Raw genomic sequence first — 16,484 nt, 5'->3', positions numbered from 1 at the left:
TGGACAATCTCAGGTTTCTTCCATGTTTTCCACTGTCTCAGTGGGGCTATCCAAGCGTCGCCTCTTGTTTTTGTCTTGTGGGAGTGGAACAAGACCCTTTGCCTCTTTAAGAGAAGAAATGGCTTCCTCAGGAGAGTGATATATGGAGGCTGAGCCATAGGCTTTAAAGACTTTTAGTATGGCTGGGAAGAGAAGAGCAAATTATATTTTGTTTTTCAATAATGCTGAGCAAATATGCGCAAAAGCCTTTCGTTTTTGACAACTGCTGCGGAGTAGTCATTAAACATAAGGATCTTATAGTCACGTATAGCGACATTAGCTGTAGATTTTTGTCATTGTAATTCAGGTATTTAACAATGATTTGTCTGGGACTCCCACGGTTAGCTCTTTCCACAATAATAGGGCCTTGGATACCTAGTGCCTGTGGTATTTCCAGCGAGCAGATAGCATGTAGTTGCATGGCAGAGATAGATTCAGGCAGACCAATAATACGTAAATTACTCTGTCTAGAGCAATTCTCTAGGTCAGTCATCTCAAACTCTGGCCCGCGGTGCCATAGTTTTTGGCCCGCCAGGCAATTCAGAGTTTGATAACATCTGGCCCACCATGGCTACTATAAAAAAACTATATGAGACTATGGGGAGGGCTGGCTACTATATGAGACTATGGGGAGGGCTGGCTACTATATGAGACTATGGGGAGGGCTCAGGGGCGGATAAACTTTACCATAGGCCCCGGGCTGTTCACCAAGCCTGGGCCCCCCCCCCACCCCACTGTAACTATGGCAGCACTAGCCTGGCGTTCATAGTACAGGACAGATAATGTCATGATGTCCTGATTTGTGCAAAATTGCCATAAAAAACGGTGATTTTTTTGCAAATCATGGCGGAACTGTAGCCAGGAGACAGTACACCACTGAAAGTATAAGTCTTTTTGGGTGTTCATGGGCCCCCCAGGAGCTTAGAGCCCCCGGCTGCCGCCCGAAACGCCCCTATTATAATCCACTACTGGGAGGGCTTGCTACTACATGAGACTACAGGGGAGGGCTGGCTATTACATGGGTTTGGGTTTAATCATATCATAGCAATTTACCATGTCATTTATCGTAGTGCACAGTGCTGGGAGATGCACACCACTGACAGTGACAGGACTGCCCCATTTGCGCTTCAATAATTATGAAAGCTGGCCCGAGACTTTGTCCAATTTTTTAATTTTGGCCCACTGTGTATTTGAGTTTGACACCACTGCTCTAGGTCATCAGTCTTAGTTTGCAATGAAGATGTAACACACATATTTTGCTGTAGTTTAGCTTTTGTTAGTTATGTCTCCCTGTATAGGATGTTATAGTGGCATCAAGGGAGGCTTAAATATCATTTAATATCATTTTGGCTACTTGAACTGCTGATACCTGACTCTTATGGTCCCCATACACCTCAGAATTTAGACAGCCGAACCTGCCACTTGCAGTGGATTTGGCCATCAGTCTAAGGTGTATGGGGCCCTCCCGACTAGTGATGAGCGAACAGTAAAATGTTCGAGTTCAAGTCGAACCTCGAACCGTAGTGGTGTTCGGTTCGAGGTTGACTCGAACTCGAACCCTATTAAAGTCAATGGGAGATGTTTTGGGTTAATTTTTATACCAATACAGGCAATGAGAAGCTGGAATTACAATCCAGAAGAGTAAACTATATACATGGAACAACTTAGTGAAGAATATTTGGCTCTAAGAATGACAGAAAAAAAAATGGAGGGTAAAATACTTCATTCTTTTCAATGGATAACTGAGGTAGCAGAGTTGAGACAGCAGTGACGTAGCACAGTTAAGGTAGTAAGGTATTGACATAGCACAGTTGAGGTAGTAAGGTAGTGATGTAGCAGAGTTGAGGCAGCAGTGTCATAGCACAGTTAAGGAAGTAAGGTATTGACATAGCACAGTCGAGGTAGTAAGGTAGTGATTTAGCAGAGTTGACGTAACAGAGTTGAGTCGGCAGTGATGTAGCAGAGTTGAGGCCGCAGTGATGTAGCACAGTTGAGGTAGTAAGATATTGACATAGCAGAGTCGAGGTAGTAAGGTAGTGATGTAGCAGAGTTGAGGCGGCAGGGATGTAGAAGAGTTGAGGCAGCAGTGATGTAAGCACAGATGAGGTAGTAACGTATTGACATAGCAGAGTTAAAATAGTAAGGTAGTGATGTAGCAGAGTTGTGTCGGTAGTGATGTTGCAGAGTTGAGGCGGCAGTGACGTAGCAAAGTTGAGGTAGTAAGGTATTGACATAGCAGAGTCGAGGTAGTAAGGTAATGATGTAGCAGAGTTGAGGCGGTAGTGATGTAGCAGAGTTGAGGAGGCAGTGACGTAGCACAGATGAGGTAGTAAGGTATTGACGTAGCAGAGTCGAGGTACTAAGGTAGTGATGTAGCAGAGTTGACGTATCATAGTTGAGTCAGCAGTGATGTAGCAGAGTTGAGGCAGCAGTGACGTAGCACAGTTGAGGTAGTAAGGTATTGATATAGCAGAGTTGAGGTAGTAAGACAGTGATGTAGCAGAGTTGAGGTGGCAGTGACGTAGCAGAGTTGAGGCGGCAGAGGCGTAGCACAGTTTTGGCAGTAGTGATGTAGCAGAGTTGAGGTGGCAGTGATGCCAGTTGTAGGTCACTCAGCTTTCCTAGCATGTTGTATAGTAGTCAGTATAATGGAGGCAGGCCTGTATTTAGAGTTCATGCTGCCCTAGGCACTTTGCACGCAGAGGCACCCCCCCACCACCACCACCGTTACTGTACATGCATGGTATATACCCTGGCACTTGGGTGCTGCTCTGCTTGATGCCCGCAGTTTTCATCAAACAGACGTGATGGAGGAAGGAAGGAGGCCGGGGACGTCTTAGTTTGGGGACTGGTCCTGTCCAGTGTTGGACTGGGGTACCTGGAGCCCACCAATATAGAACCAGTGAGACACGACATGCTGACCCGCTCCTTTCCTGAATTTATCTGTATCTGTGACAAATCTCAGAACACCCTCCATTTATACAGCTCTCAGGGTATGCTGGGAGTTGTAGTCTCTGAGAGGACAACCCTGTAATAAATCACTGTGTGCAGAGTGTCCTGGTGGCTGCAATCTGTGGGTGAAAACCATCAGCCCTGAAGGTCCAGTAATACATCTGTCCACAGCGGCAGCTATCAGAGGATTGTACTACTTTACTACAACTACCAGCATATCCTGAGGGCTGCAGACTGTCAGTACATGCTGGGAGTTGTAGTGCCTGCAGCTGTTGTAGTTGGGTCCTATACACTGAATGCTTTGTGGCATATAAGAATACATAGATCTGTGGGGGCAGATCTGTAGGCACTACAGCAGCTGTAGGCACTACAACTCCCAGAACAGTCTGCAGGCCTCAGGATATGCTGGGAGTTGTAGTGCCTGCAGCTGCTGTTGTTGGGTCCTAGGTGCATCATACACTGGATGCTTTGTGGCATAAGAATACATAGATCTGTGGGGGCTCAGTGCAGGGAAGTGACCCCAGAACACCACTAATAGGGGATAGAACAAAAACATCTCCCCCTATCCTCTATTAGTGATGTTCTGGGGTCACTTTCCTGCACTGAGCCCCCACAGATCTATGTATTCTTATGCCACAAAGCATCCAGTGTATGATGCACCTAGGACCCAACAACAGCAGCTGCAGGCACTACAACTCCCAGCATATCCTGAGGCCTGCAGACTGTTCTGGGAGTTGTAGTGCCTACAGCTGCTGTTGTTGGGTCCTGGAGGCATTGTGGGAGATCAGAATACATAGATCTGTGGGGGCTCAGTGCAGGGACGTGACCCCAGAACATCACTAATAGGAATAGGGGGAGATGTTTTTGTTCTATCCCCTATTAGTGATGTTCTGGGGTCACTTCCACACACTGAGCCCCCACAGGTCTCTGTATTCTGATCTCCCACAAAGCCTCCAGTGTATAATGCACCTAGGACCCAACTACAACAGCTGCAGGCACTACAACTCCCAGCATTTACTGACAATCTACAGCCCTCAGGATATGCTGGGAGTTGTAGTGCCTGCAGCTCTTGTAGTTGGGTCCTAGTTTAAAAGTTTGCGCTAGTGTACTGTCAGTACACTACCGCAAACAATACACTGACCCATTGAGACCCCAATGGTACACAGACTCTGCTGGGCTGGGGGGGCAGGGGGAGAGGCTGGGGGGGCAGGGGGAGAGGCTGGGGGGGGGCAGGGGAGAGGCTGGGGGGAAGGAGGAGAGGCTGGGGGGCCAGGGGAGAGGCTGAGAATGCAGGGGGGAGAGGCTGGGGGTAGAGGCTGGGGGGCAGGGGGAGAGGCTGGGGGGCAGGGGGGAGAGGCTGGGGGGCAGGGGGGAGAGGCTGGGGGTCAGGGGAGAGGCTGGGGGTTAGGTGGAGAGGCTGGGGGGTAGGGGAGAGGCGGAGAGGCTGGGGGGGCAGGGGAGAGGCGGAGAGGCTGGGGGGGCAGGGGAGAGGCTGGGGGGCAGGGGAAGAGGCTGGGGGGCAGGAGAAGAGGCTGGGGGGCAGGGGAAGAGGCTGGGGGAAGGGGAGAGGCTGGGGGGAAGGGGAGAGGCTGGGGGGGCAGGGGAGAGGCTGGGGGCAGGGGGAGAGGCTGGGGGGGAAGGGGAGAGGCTGGGGGGGCAAGGGAGAGGCTGGGGGCAGGGGGAGAGGCTGAGAATGTAGGGGGGAGAGGCTGGGGGTCAGGGGGAGAGGCTGGGGGTCAGGGGAGAGGCTGGGGGTCAGGGGAGAGGCTGAGAGTTAGGTGGAGAGGCTGGGGGTAGGGGAGAGGCGGAGAGGCTGGGGGGCAGGGGAGAGGCTGGGCTGGGAGAAGGGGAGAGGCTGGGGGGGCAGGGGGAGAGGCTGAGGGGGAAGGGGAGAGGCTGGGGGGGGGGAGGGGAGAGGCTGGGGGGCAGGGGAGAGGCTGGGGGGCAGTGGAGAGGCTGGGGGGCAGGGGGAGAGGCTGGGGGGCAGGGGGAGAGGCTGAGAATGCAGGGGGGAGAGGCTGGGGGGCAGGGGGAGAGGCTGGGGGTAGGGGAGAGGCGGAGAGGCTGGGGGGGCAGGGGAGAGGCTGGGGGGGCAGGGGAGAGGCTGGGGGGGCAGGGGAGAGGCTGGGGGGGCAGGGGAAGAGGCTGGGGGGGCAGGGGGAGAGGCTGAGGGGGAAGGGGAGTGGCTGGGGGGGCAGGGGGAGAGGCTGGGGGGGGAGAGGCTGGGGGGCAGTGGAGAGGCTGGGGGGCAGGGGGAGAGGCTGAGAATGCAGGGGGGAGAGGCTGGGGGTCAGGGGGAGAGGCTGGGGGGCAGGGGGAATGGCTGGAAGGTCATGGCAGAGGCTGGGGGTCAGGGGAGAGGCTGAGGGTTAGGTAAAGAGGCTGGGGGTAGGGGAGAGGCGGAGAGGCTGGGGGGCAGGGGAGAGGCTGGGGGGGGCAGGGGAAGAGGCTGGGGGCAGGGGGAGATGCTGGGGGGCAGGGAAGAGGCTGGGGGGTAGGGGAGAGGCTGAGGGTAGGGGGAGAGGCTGGGGTCAGGGGGAGACGCTGGGGTCAGGGGGAGACGCTGGGGTCTGTTGAGAGGCTGAGGGTTAGGTGGAGAGGCTGGGGGGTAGGGGAGAGGCGGAGAGGCTGGGAGGCAGGGGAGAGGCTGAGGGTTAGGTGGAGAGGCTGGGGGGTAGGGGAGAGGCTGAGGGTAGGGGGAGAGGCTGGGGGGGCAGGGGAGAGGCTGAGGGTAGGGGAAGAGGCTGGGGGGGCAGGGGAGAGGCTGGGGGTAGGGGGAGAGGCTGGGGGGCAGGGGAGATGAGTCTGTACAGCACGGTAATTGAGCAGAAATTGGCGCCCAGAACACATCACAGTGATATATATATATATATATATATATATAGGAGATGGTCATGTGATTTTAGCAGCCAATGAGACCCCTACACCTCAGCAATGACGTTTCTGACACTTCTATGTGCTCTGCACTGATTGGCTGGCAAAAAGGAGCACAAACTTAAAGTGTCACTGTCGTGAAATTTTTTTTTGCAGAAATCAATAGTCTAGGCGATTTTAAGAAACTTTGTAATTGGGTTTATTATCCGAAAAATGCATTTTTATCATGAAAAATCAGTTTGAAGCTCTCCCCCCTGTCTTCATTGTTCTCCTATGGAGAGAGCTAAAGAAAAGACCAAAACAGGACAACAAAGAGTTAATCTACAAATCCCTCACGGGATATCTCCTGTGACAGTCACCAGTGACCTGTCTGAGCTCGGATTACAGCTGTCACCCAGCTCCGTGCCTGTAATCCTCTGTTATCTGTTTTCTGCTGCCGGCTAACTCCCTCCTTCCTCCTCCCCCCTCCCCTCTCCCTAGAACAGACAGGGTACGTCTCCTGCAACAAGTCACAATTTTCAGATTTTTCAGAGTGGATGAAAAAGAGGAAGGAGGGGGGGACCTGGGAAAAGGCTTTTTACATGCAGATAATGGCAGATTTGGCTAATAAACCCAATTACAAAGTTTCTTAAAATCGCCTGGACTATTGATTTCTGCAAAAAAAAAAAATACGACAGTGACTCTTTAAACTCGAACTAACAGAAAAGTTCAGTTTGAGTTCGAGAAAATCGAGATGTTCGACTCAAACTTAACTTTTCTCGAACAGTTCGATCAACACTACTCCCGACAGCCGAGCCCTTTGTTCAGAGAGAGATAAGTCACAGCCAGAGAACCTACCCTTCCCCTTAGAGAATACAGGAACATTCAGCCACGCCAAACATTCCTGTGTAATAGGAGGACAGCCTGCGGACAGGAGACATAACTGACGGCCAGACCATCGTTCAGCTGTTCAGGGTATGGCCACCTTTAGCTGATAGCTATTTGCTGTCAATGGCTGACTGTTCTGCACCTGATCAAAGAGCCTTCACAAGGTTTGAGACCAGGCCACATGAACAATTGCTGGATTGTTCGTGTGGCCCTATAAATTTATCAATGTCAGACGGAGATCCCTTGTATGATGACTTAAATGGTCTGATTAACTGAACACTAGTCTTTTTACAAGCTTATGAGCGTTCTTACAAACACTAATTATGCCGTTTATTGGTCTGTGTAAAGGGCACTTAAAAAAAGGTATAATTTGCTTTTTTTTTCAGATATTTGCAACTCTAACCATGATATCGAGCTGAAAGATTTTCTTAGCATTGTGCATGAGTTGAAAGTCCAGACAGGCTCAATTAGATGGTGATGTTAGGGTTAAAAGGCTCCTTTGAATATTTCCTACTATGATTCCATTAGGTTTTGTGTGGGTATTGGTTCTCTCAATTAATAGAAGGTTTTTCCAGTGAGTAAGATTTTCTTCCCATAAGTCAGATTAAGAAGGGTATGCCAGAAACGGATACTTTGTTCCACTGTGTCCTTCCCCAGGAGTACTGTCTGAATATTAGAATGTTTGGTTTGGATTAGGGCGCCAAAGGGTGGTCTCTCAACTCAGACACCTTTTAAAAATTAATGGAAATGCACATTGTCTGATTGTTTACTTTATATTTACAGTTGGGTAGATAAATATTTCACTTCTTGGACATTGATGGACCAAAATGGCTTATTTGGGAGAATTCAGATTTTTCTACTATTGCGGCTGGTCCAGCCTAATGCAAATCAAGCAACATAATACTGATAGTTTTAAGAAGAAAAAGTCTCAGGTTGGCCAATTGATTAAAAGGCCTAAAAATATTGCTGATTGTCAGCAAAATATTTTTTTCCGCCCATAAGACCAGCCCATTTATCTACTTCTAACACTAATTTGATACTATAAATTAGAGGAAGAAGAAAAAAAGGATTTTCAGATGATGGATGTGCACCTGACCAGTGGACTATTTACCCACTTTATATTTACATGTTACCTTTGTTAATGTTGTGGCCAGTAGACTTTTTATCATCCTCACATCTCAAGTTGAGTATTGCACTGAATTTATTATCTATTTATTCCATTTCAAAAACCTTTTCTTTCTTTCTTTAATTATGATAATTATATTGCATATAATTGTCGTACTATTCACATTTTTATCTTAGCACATTTTTTATGTTTTTCTCACCTTTTTTGCATGTTTTTTTTTTGTTTGTTTTGCTTTTGGTCACACTATGTATTTTATCTGTACTATATATTGTATCATGTACATATAAAGTATGTATATGCACTTTATATATTTTTATAATTAGGTAGTTTTCCCATACTATTATTTCATCTGTATTCCATCATTCATTTACTGTGAATTTATCATCATGGACACATACGCATCTTTACACATACTTTATTTCATATTATATATATTTATGAACTTCGAGAGAATGGAGCTGCTGCACCTCAAGACCCATGTGACCCCAATTAGCAGGAAGCATCTGTGCACACATGGAAAGTACCTCCTATTTCTCCCATTCTACCTCCAGTGCAGTGGTGTGTGGTAAGACCTTGTTCCCACTTGTGTTGCTTGGTGGCTGCTTTCTCCACCGGCAACGCCTGCTGGGTTTGGGGGGGGCCATTACTGGTCCTGTAACAGTGGGGTTGCAGGGCCATTCTGTGGCCTCCCTTTCCTGCTTGCGCACGCTTTGCAGGGTTGGCGGTCGCTGTGCGACACAGTGTTGATTTAGTGTAGTGTAGGGACTCATGTGGGCCACGGGACCTGCACGTGGTACATGAGGCAATATGGTTTGATCAAATTATATACTAACATCCTGGCGTTGGTTTTTAAATGTAGCCAAGAGGCATTAGTGTCAGCCATGGGTGTGAGGTGCAGCAGCTCCTTTCTCTCCATGTCCGTGTTATATATTTTTTCTGTTTTGTTATCTTTTTTTTTTTACATTTCATTATTGATACATACTGGTATAATTTGAAGCTATGTGTATATTATTATTTATATTACATACATATTACATTACATAGCACTTTTAATGCAAATACACATACATTATGTTTTATAGGTTTTGTTAACATGCTTCAGTATAATTATGTTAATTTATTATGTACGTTCAACTTTATTACTTGCCCCATCCTCATATTTCTCCTCCATTTATTAAGAACCTTTATCTAGTCATTGTGCATTATCTCATTACTCTCTATACTCAAAATGTTGCAACCATGATCTGTGTTAAAATAATATGAACTATATGACCACAACGTCCTCCACCTGTGTCGTATTTTATCATCTCTTTGTATTTATGTTTTTATGGGTACCTTTCTTATCATTTATAAATAAAGATTAACTGACATTTCCAAAACATTTTTTTGTGAATTGTGGGATGGAAATCTTTGTAGGTTATATACTTATTTGATGCTACCTCTAAACATCCCCAAAAGAACACCTCTTTAAGAAGCGCTTGATGCTTTATCTAAACATTCTTACATAGTTTGCAAGGCTTCAAGTGAATCTGTAACCTCTTACCAAGTTGGATGCACTACTGGATAGATATCAATGAAAACATTCAGAATATACCTTTGTTGCCTGTCTGTGTTTTTCTTTAATTAAAAACACCTTTATTTGGGCTGTAAATGGTGTCACAGAGTGTCTGTAGCAGATTATGCATGGGGTGAGCATACAGCATAGTAAGGCATGGTGGCGCTAGGGCCCAGGGAATAATAGGCTCTGCCTCTTTGATACCATTCCCAGTCTAAATAAAGGTGTTTTATATTGAAATAAAAACACATACTCAGGCAATAAAGGTATGTTCTGTATGTTTTTATTAATATCTATACAACGGTGCTGTCAGCTCAGGAGGTGGTCAGGGGGTCACAGATTTATTTTAAAAATTACATCCATCCATCCAGTTCAGCATATTACCCTATAGTATTCATCTGCAAAAAGACAACAACTAAAAAAACCTCCAAAAACGCCAATTTCCTAGGGAGAAAGTTTCCCAACTCCAAATCAGAATAAATCCTTCTATTAACAACTCTTGACCCAAATATAACTACTGTATAACCTGTAATATTATAACACTCCAGAAATCAGACCTCTTTTATTGAGTTCACAAAGTGTTGAACTGGCCCAGCAGAGGACCGCAGGATCCTCCAGTGGGCCACCAACTTTAGAACCTGCACAAACACTGACTGACATGTCATTTCTCACTGGTTCTTCATTGGTGGGCCCCCAGGATCATTTCCTCTGGTGGGCCCCAGATATCCCAGTCCGACACTGAGTTCACCATTACAACTTCCTCTGACAGAGAGTTCCATACTCTCACTGCTCTTAAAAAAATCCTTTTCTGTGTAGTTTCTGTGTCAGCGTGCTTGGAGGGGATGATTGACAGGCAGAGAGGTCCTTTACTGACCTCTCTGCCTGTCAATCATCCCCTCAGAGCACGTTGCCAGGCAGAAAGCGGTGACTAGATAAAGACGGGGGAGCTGCCCAGATGACCACTTCTCCTGCAGCTGCTCCTGCTACTGGCTGCGGCTGCAGCAGGACCTGTATACCCGAAAAAAGCAGTTTAATCCCCCAGGCGCGTGACAGGCAGCTGCAGGAGCTGTATACAGCGGTTCAGGAAACCATATCAGCCCGATTGGGCTTATTGGTTCCCTTTAACTCCCTTAAAACACAGGAGTGAACGCCAACTACACCAGATGGTTTGTCTATTTAGAATTTTTTTAGATACACTTTTTAGGGTCTTGCACTCAATCATGGGTTAGGCGCAGTAAAGGACGGCTGAGCAGCAAAGAAATGATTACTTACAGCAATGAAGTTATGTAGTAATGCAATGAGGACATGCAGCACGACAATGAAATGATTAAATACTGCAATTACAAAATGCATTCACATTGCATTTTTACTGCATTACTGCATTTGTAAAAACAGCCTGGCTATCTTCTTTGAGAGAAACCCTCTTTTAGAAAAATTTCCTTTTTTTTTTACAGTTTTGTGTCTCCAAGAGATTATACTGTAATTTTATCTTCCATAAAGGTTAAAAATAAGAATGTATGTAATTGATACCAAAAAGAATGAGGGTTCCTAATCAGAGATGAGCGAACCGGGTTCGAGTCCATCCGAACCCAAACGATCGGCATTTGATTAGCGGTGGCTGCTGAAGTTGGATAAAGCTCTAAGGTTGTCTGGAAAACATGGATACAGCCAATGACTATATCCATGTTTTCTACATAGCCTTAGGGCTTTATCCATTTTCAGCAGCCGAATGCCGAAAGTTCGGGTTCGGATGGACTCGAGCATGCTAGAGGTTCGCTCATCTCTATTCCTAATATTTTTCAAATCAAAAACTGCTGCATTCCTACAGCTTCTTTTATGTTACGTTGTAAATTTAAAGCTAAACGTTAGCATAAACTTACAATGGACATCTATCTGGATGGACTTTTTGGTGGGACCAGCCATGTTCTCAGCCCAGCAGGTGACGTCACGCTTGTTAAAGCCAGAAGAGATGTTGAAAAGGTGCAAGAAGATCTCAATATCAGGGCCAACAGACTGCTGCAGAGGAACAAAAGTGAGTGCACAAGAGTATTGAGAAAAATGTGGTCTGCAATTCTTATGATAAGTAGTCAAGCCACATTTCTGAACAGGTCCAATCTAAGACCATTTATAGACAGCTTAAAGCAAATCTGTATTGCACCGAACAACACCCCCAAACCCCGGTACCATTCATTAGCTCTTCTCAGTCCATGACTGGTCTAGGGGTCTATCTGTCTCCTGGGGCCAGTGTTGAGGTGAAAAACTACTTTTATTCAGGTAGTGTGGTGCAGCACCGTGCCAAAGGGGCAGGGCCTAGAGCATCCATGCCCTAGGCCTGCAACGCCTCTCTCCGTCCCTGGACTAGATCTTCCTGTTCTGCAGGACCAGGGCATGGATGCTCTAGGCCCTGCCCCTTTGACACAACACTGCACAGTGTGAATAAAAGAAGTTTTTGATCCGGACACCAGCCCCAGGAGACTGATAGACCAGACATGGACTGAGAAAAGCTAACAAACGGTACCAGGTGGTTGGGGGCGGTGGGGAAAGATTCGCTTTAAAGGAACTTTTTAAAACATTGCAAGGTAACTTCAAATGGGGTGACAAAGAAGAAAACCATTCTCACTCCTCAGCTCACTTTACTCCAGCAGGTTTTCCCTGTTAGAAATTCTGTGTTGATGTCTCACATTAGGCAGCCAATCAGGGTTTTTTCTGCCTTAATGCACATGGTCAATTCATGAGGATGTCATTGCATTACTTCAACAGGGAGAAACTGAAGAGGTTGTGATGCTCGAGTGATGGCAAGCTGAGGGTGGAAACAGTTTTTCTGTCATCTCCTTTTTGTACTCTTATGCGTGTAAAAGAAAGATAGAACAAAACACTGCAAAACTCCTTTATGGGGCATACCCATGTAAAAAAACTTATGGTATATTCACAGGATAGGCCATAAATGTCACTAGATGTGTGCCCCACTCCTGAGACCCATACCTGTCTTCAGATTGAGGGCTCCCCAGCCCTGTGTGTGGCTGCTGAAGGTGGTTGGGAAAACAAAAACTGCCAAATCCAGTAAGTTATAGAAACAGTCAACAGTCTTCTGCTTCCTGAACACACCCAACAGCCGCAAACAGGTTGGAGGTTGTCGGGAAGCCCGCAATTTGAAAATAGGTTAGGGTCCTGCCACCAGGGCAATACTGGTAGTATAGCTGTCAGGGGGCTGAGCCTGAACTAGAATGGGGTGGGGGCATAATCTGCCTCCTGGAGGCTAACAATTGGTTCCATACTTGTCATTAACTTTTCAGTCTCCTTCCCCAGTTCTGCGCCTGCTGTTTTGTGCTGAAGGCGTGTGAGCTGTTTCCCCCTCCTCTCCCACCCTTCTGAGAAGGCTCATGCATTACAGAGTGCAGATATAACTGGCCAGGGACAATAATTAGATGTGTTTACATTAACCTTTTCAGAAGGGGGTGGAGAGAGCAGCTCACACACAGTTTTTTGTGTGTTCAGCAGAAAGTAGTAGCCCAGAATTGAGGAAAGAAGATTGAAAAGGTAATGACAAGTATGAAACGAATTGTTAGTATCCAGGAGGGGGGATCATTTAACATGTATTTAGCCTAAGCGGAATACCCCTTTTAAGATATTTTTACAAACATGTCGGATCACAGAACGATGATACAAGCAGGTGCATACGAACCTGCTGATATGTACCTGTAGAGGGAGAGATGCTGATTCCAGCATGGGTCTTCTCTCCGTCTTCCCTCTGTGGTGTCATATTAGAGTAGTTAGATCCAAAGCAAATATGTAAATTAGCCCATTTAGTGCACTGGGGGGGGGGCACATTTTTCGGCACCTCAGTGAACTGTCCCCCTCCCCTATCTGCCTGCTCCTACATGCCTTCCTACTTATGTATATTCATTATCTCTCTCCTTGTACAATGTCACGGTTGCACAGTAACAGTGACCATACAGGTCTAGGCCAAGGAGGAAGACATGGCTACTTATGCATAGATGAATGTGCATAAGTAGGAGGGAACGTATGAGCTGGCAGGTAAGCGGGACAGGGCACTGCGGGGCTGAGGAACTCCCCTAGTGCACCAAACAGACTAATTTACATATTGGCTTTGACTCTAACTACTCCAAAAATGGCCCCACGGATGAATTTAAGAAGACCTATGCCAAAACTCTGCAACTACAGGTACGTCCACATGAACCTGCTGATAGCTAAAGGCTACCTGTCACAAAGTTGAGGTCTCTGCAGCGGCATGCAGACTGCTGCTGGGAGGCTGTGTTTGTTTTTAATTTAATTATTAAAGCTTAAAGAAGAAGTCCGGCCAAAAGTATTTTTTAATATGTTATTATTTATGAAAAGCTAGACAAATTTCTAATGTACATTAATTATGGGAAATCCACAAATACTGCTACCTATTTCCCTTAATTTATTAGATCATGGAGTGTTAGAATTCTCTCAGAAACTGTGACGTCACCACGAAGGGTGTAATTCCTATGGAGTGTCCAGCAGGGGGCGCACTATATATAGAAGTCAATGGTACTCATTGACTTCTATATATAGTGCGCCACTGCTGGACACGCTATTGAATCAATGGATGTGTATGTAAAAATGGTATGTACAGTATGTTTTGATTAAATACATATATGGAATACTTTGGGGAGCAAGGATACTTGCTCCCCAAAGTATCCCATAAATGTATTCAATGAATACATTTGGAGGGCACAGAGCAGGGAGAGAGAGAGGTGCCTATGCCTCTACCTCCCCCCTCTCTCTCTGCTCGGTGCTGGGCACATATACACAGTACTACTCCTCCTATCCTCTGCTCATAGTATGAGTAGATAAGTAGTACCTGGGGGAGTAGATGGGGAGTAGTACATGTGCTATCCCCATTATGCCGCCGCACAGCTGCTCATCAAAAGGGCTTCATCATGCCCCCTCCGCCGCTCCCCCTCCTCCCAAATTCTAACTATCCCGCCGCCGCCGCTGGCCACCGCACTCTGCTCCCACATACCGGCTCCCGGTCCGCACTGCATGCCAGCCGGGGACAGGAAGCACAGGAAGCACTATGCTCCCTGCGGGGTGGGGGAGGGCTGACACCATGCAGTGTGGACCGGTAGCCAGTATGTGGGAGCAGAGAGCGGCGGCCATTGGCGGCTGGCGGCGGCGGTGAGTGCCGGGATAGTTGGAAGCTGGGAGGAGGGGGAGCGGAGGAGGGGGCATGATGAAGCCTTTGTGATAAGCAGCGGTGCAGCTGCGGCGTAATGGGGATAGCACAGGTACTACTCCCCCATCCTCTGCTCATACTATGAGTAGTACTGTGTATATGTGCCCAGCACCGAGCAGGGAGGGAGGGGGGAGGTAGATTCACAGGCACCTCTCTCCCTCCCTGCTTGGTGCCCTCCAAATGTGTACACTTGCTCCCCAAAGTATTCTATAAATGTATTCAATCAAATGTACTGTACATAACATTTTTACATACACATCCATTGATTCAATAGAGTGTCCAGCAGGGGTGCACTATATATAGAAGTCAATGGTATAGTGCGCCCCCTGCTGGACACTCCATAGGAAGTACACCCTTCGTCGTGACATCACGGTTTCTGAGAGGATTCTAACACTCCATGATCTAATAAACTAAGGGAAATAACAGTATATGTGCATTTCCCAGAATTAATGTACATTAGAAATTTGTATAACTTTCCATAAGTAATAACATATTAAAAATACTTTTGGCCGGACTTGTCTTTTAAGCATGGAACTCAGATGGTGTTGGGCGTAACCAAAGCAACCCGATCTTCCCACAGCATCTGCGCCGCACACCTCTCTTGAGTCATCAGTCATATAGCATGTGTGACATGAGATATGTGCCAATTTTTTTGTTAATGGAGGGGCCCAGTCACTTCGGCTGTATAGGGACCCCGAATTCCTGATGGAAGCCCTGCCCTTGGATATGCCATAAGTGTTAATCAGAAATTATTTTCTACATGTACCTCAGTCTCATATTGCGCGTGTATGTCTGGTACAATCCATTTAGCTTTCGGTGTGGGCTGACCAGCTACATTACACTGCAGGGTCAGGTTGTCCCCATGAAGGACAGTTAGATTTTGTTCTGCAATGAAGACATCTGGACGATCTAAAAGAGAAACATACAATATGCAAAAATAACATAACACATAGCAGTTTCTGATCTCATCTATCTACCAGTTAACAATGGCAACAAAACCATGTGGGAATCATGAGATGCCTACCACAGAGGGTGATGTTGTCATCTTCTATGAAAATCTCCACACCCTGTTTCCAGCAACTTAAGGATTGGTTACCAAGATCTGCCCAGCCTTCTTCTCTACGGATCTGAATCCATCTCACTTCACAGGAGCATTGAAATGGGTTTTCAGTTAGAACTCTGTAGAGAAACAATGAAGTTAAGGCAACTACACGGGTCTACCTACTCAGAAGACACTATTAGCCTCTTAAACTAATTAGTTTTCAAATTCTTCAAACAAAACATGTTGGGAACTGAATGATAGACAAGTAGATTTGACCATAGATCATGGTTCATTTCTAGAGATGAGCGAACCTCGAGCATGCTCGAGTCCATCCGTACCTGATTGTTCGGCATTTGATTAGCGGTGGCTGGTGAAGTTGGATAAAGCCCTAAGGCTATGTGGAAAACATGGATATAGTCATTGGCTGTATGCATGTTTTCCAGACAACCTTAGAGCTTTATCCAACTTCAGCAGCCACCGCTAATCAAATGCCGAACAATCGGGTTCGGATGGACTCGAGCATGCCCGAGGTTCGCTCAACTCTATAATTTCCATTTCCGAATGCACATGATAGTCACACAAAAAAAAATAATTTCTCTAGCACTCCTATAGGAAAACCTTACACTGTACTATCCAGGAGTAACAACTTTGAAAAAATTTTAACCAATAGGTATGGTCGATAATCTTATATTGGAAGGCTCTTTAACCCCTTCATGACAGAGGTCATTGGTGCCCGGATGACAGGGTCAAATTGAAGCAATGTTCCTCCTCGCCTTCTAAGAACCATAGTGCTTTTATTCTTCTACCT

General features: G+C 46.6%; 1 protein-coding gene across 4 annotated transcripts in view; it reads right to left on the bottom strand.

The window, feature by feature from the left end:
* Positions 1–16,484, bottom strand: part of NTRK1 (neurotrophic receptor tyrosine kinase 1) — a 143,026-nt gene that overhangs the window by 52,132 nt on the left and 74,410 nt on the right. For all 4 annotated transcript variants that reach the window (XM_069951318.1, XM_069951316.1, XM_069951315.1 and 1 more), the window contains exons 5-7: positions 15,659–15,813; positions 15,401–15,543; positions 11,294–11,429 (exon numbers count right to left, since the gene is read on the bottom strand). In XM_069951318.1, coding sequence (XP_069807419.1) covers positions 11,294–11,429; positions 15,401–15,543; positions 15,659–15,813 — 434 coding nt within the window. The remainder of the gene's footprint in view (positions 1–11,293; positions 11,430–15,400; positions 15,544–15,658; positions 15,814–16,484) is intronic.

The sequence above is a fragment of the Dendropsophus ebraccatus genome, chromosome 13, assembly GCF_027789765.1.
Source record: "Dendropsophus ebraccatus isolate aDenEbr1 chromosome 13, aDenEbr1.pat, whole genome shotgun sequence".
Taxonomy (NCBI): Eukaryota; Metazoa; Chordata; class Amphibia; order Anura; family Hylidae; genus Dendropsophus; species Dendropsophus ebraccatus.
The sequence above is the reverse complement of the archived record's forward strand: the minus strand, read 5'-3'. Positions and strand labels throughout refer to the sequence as shown.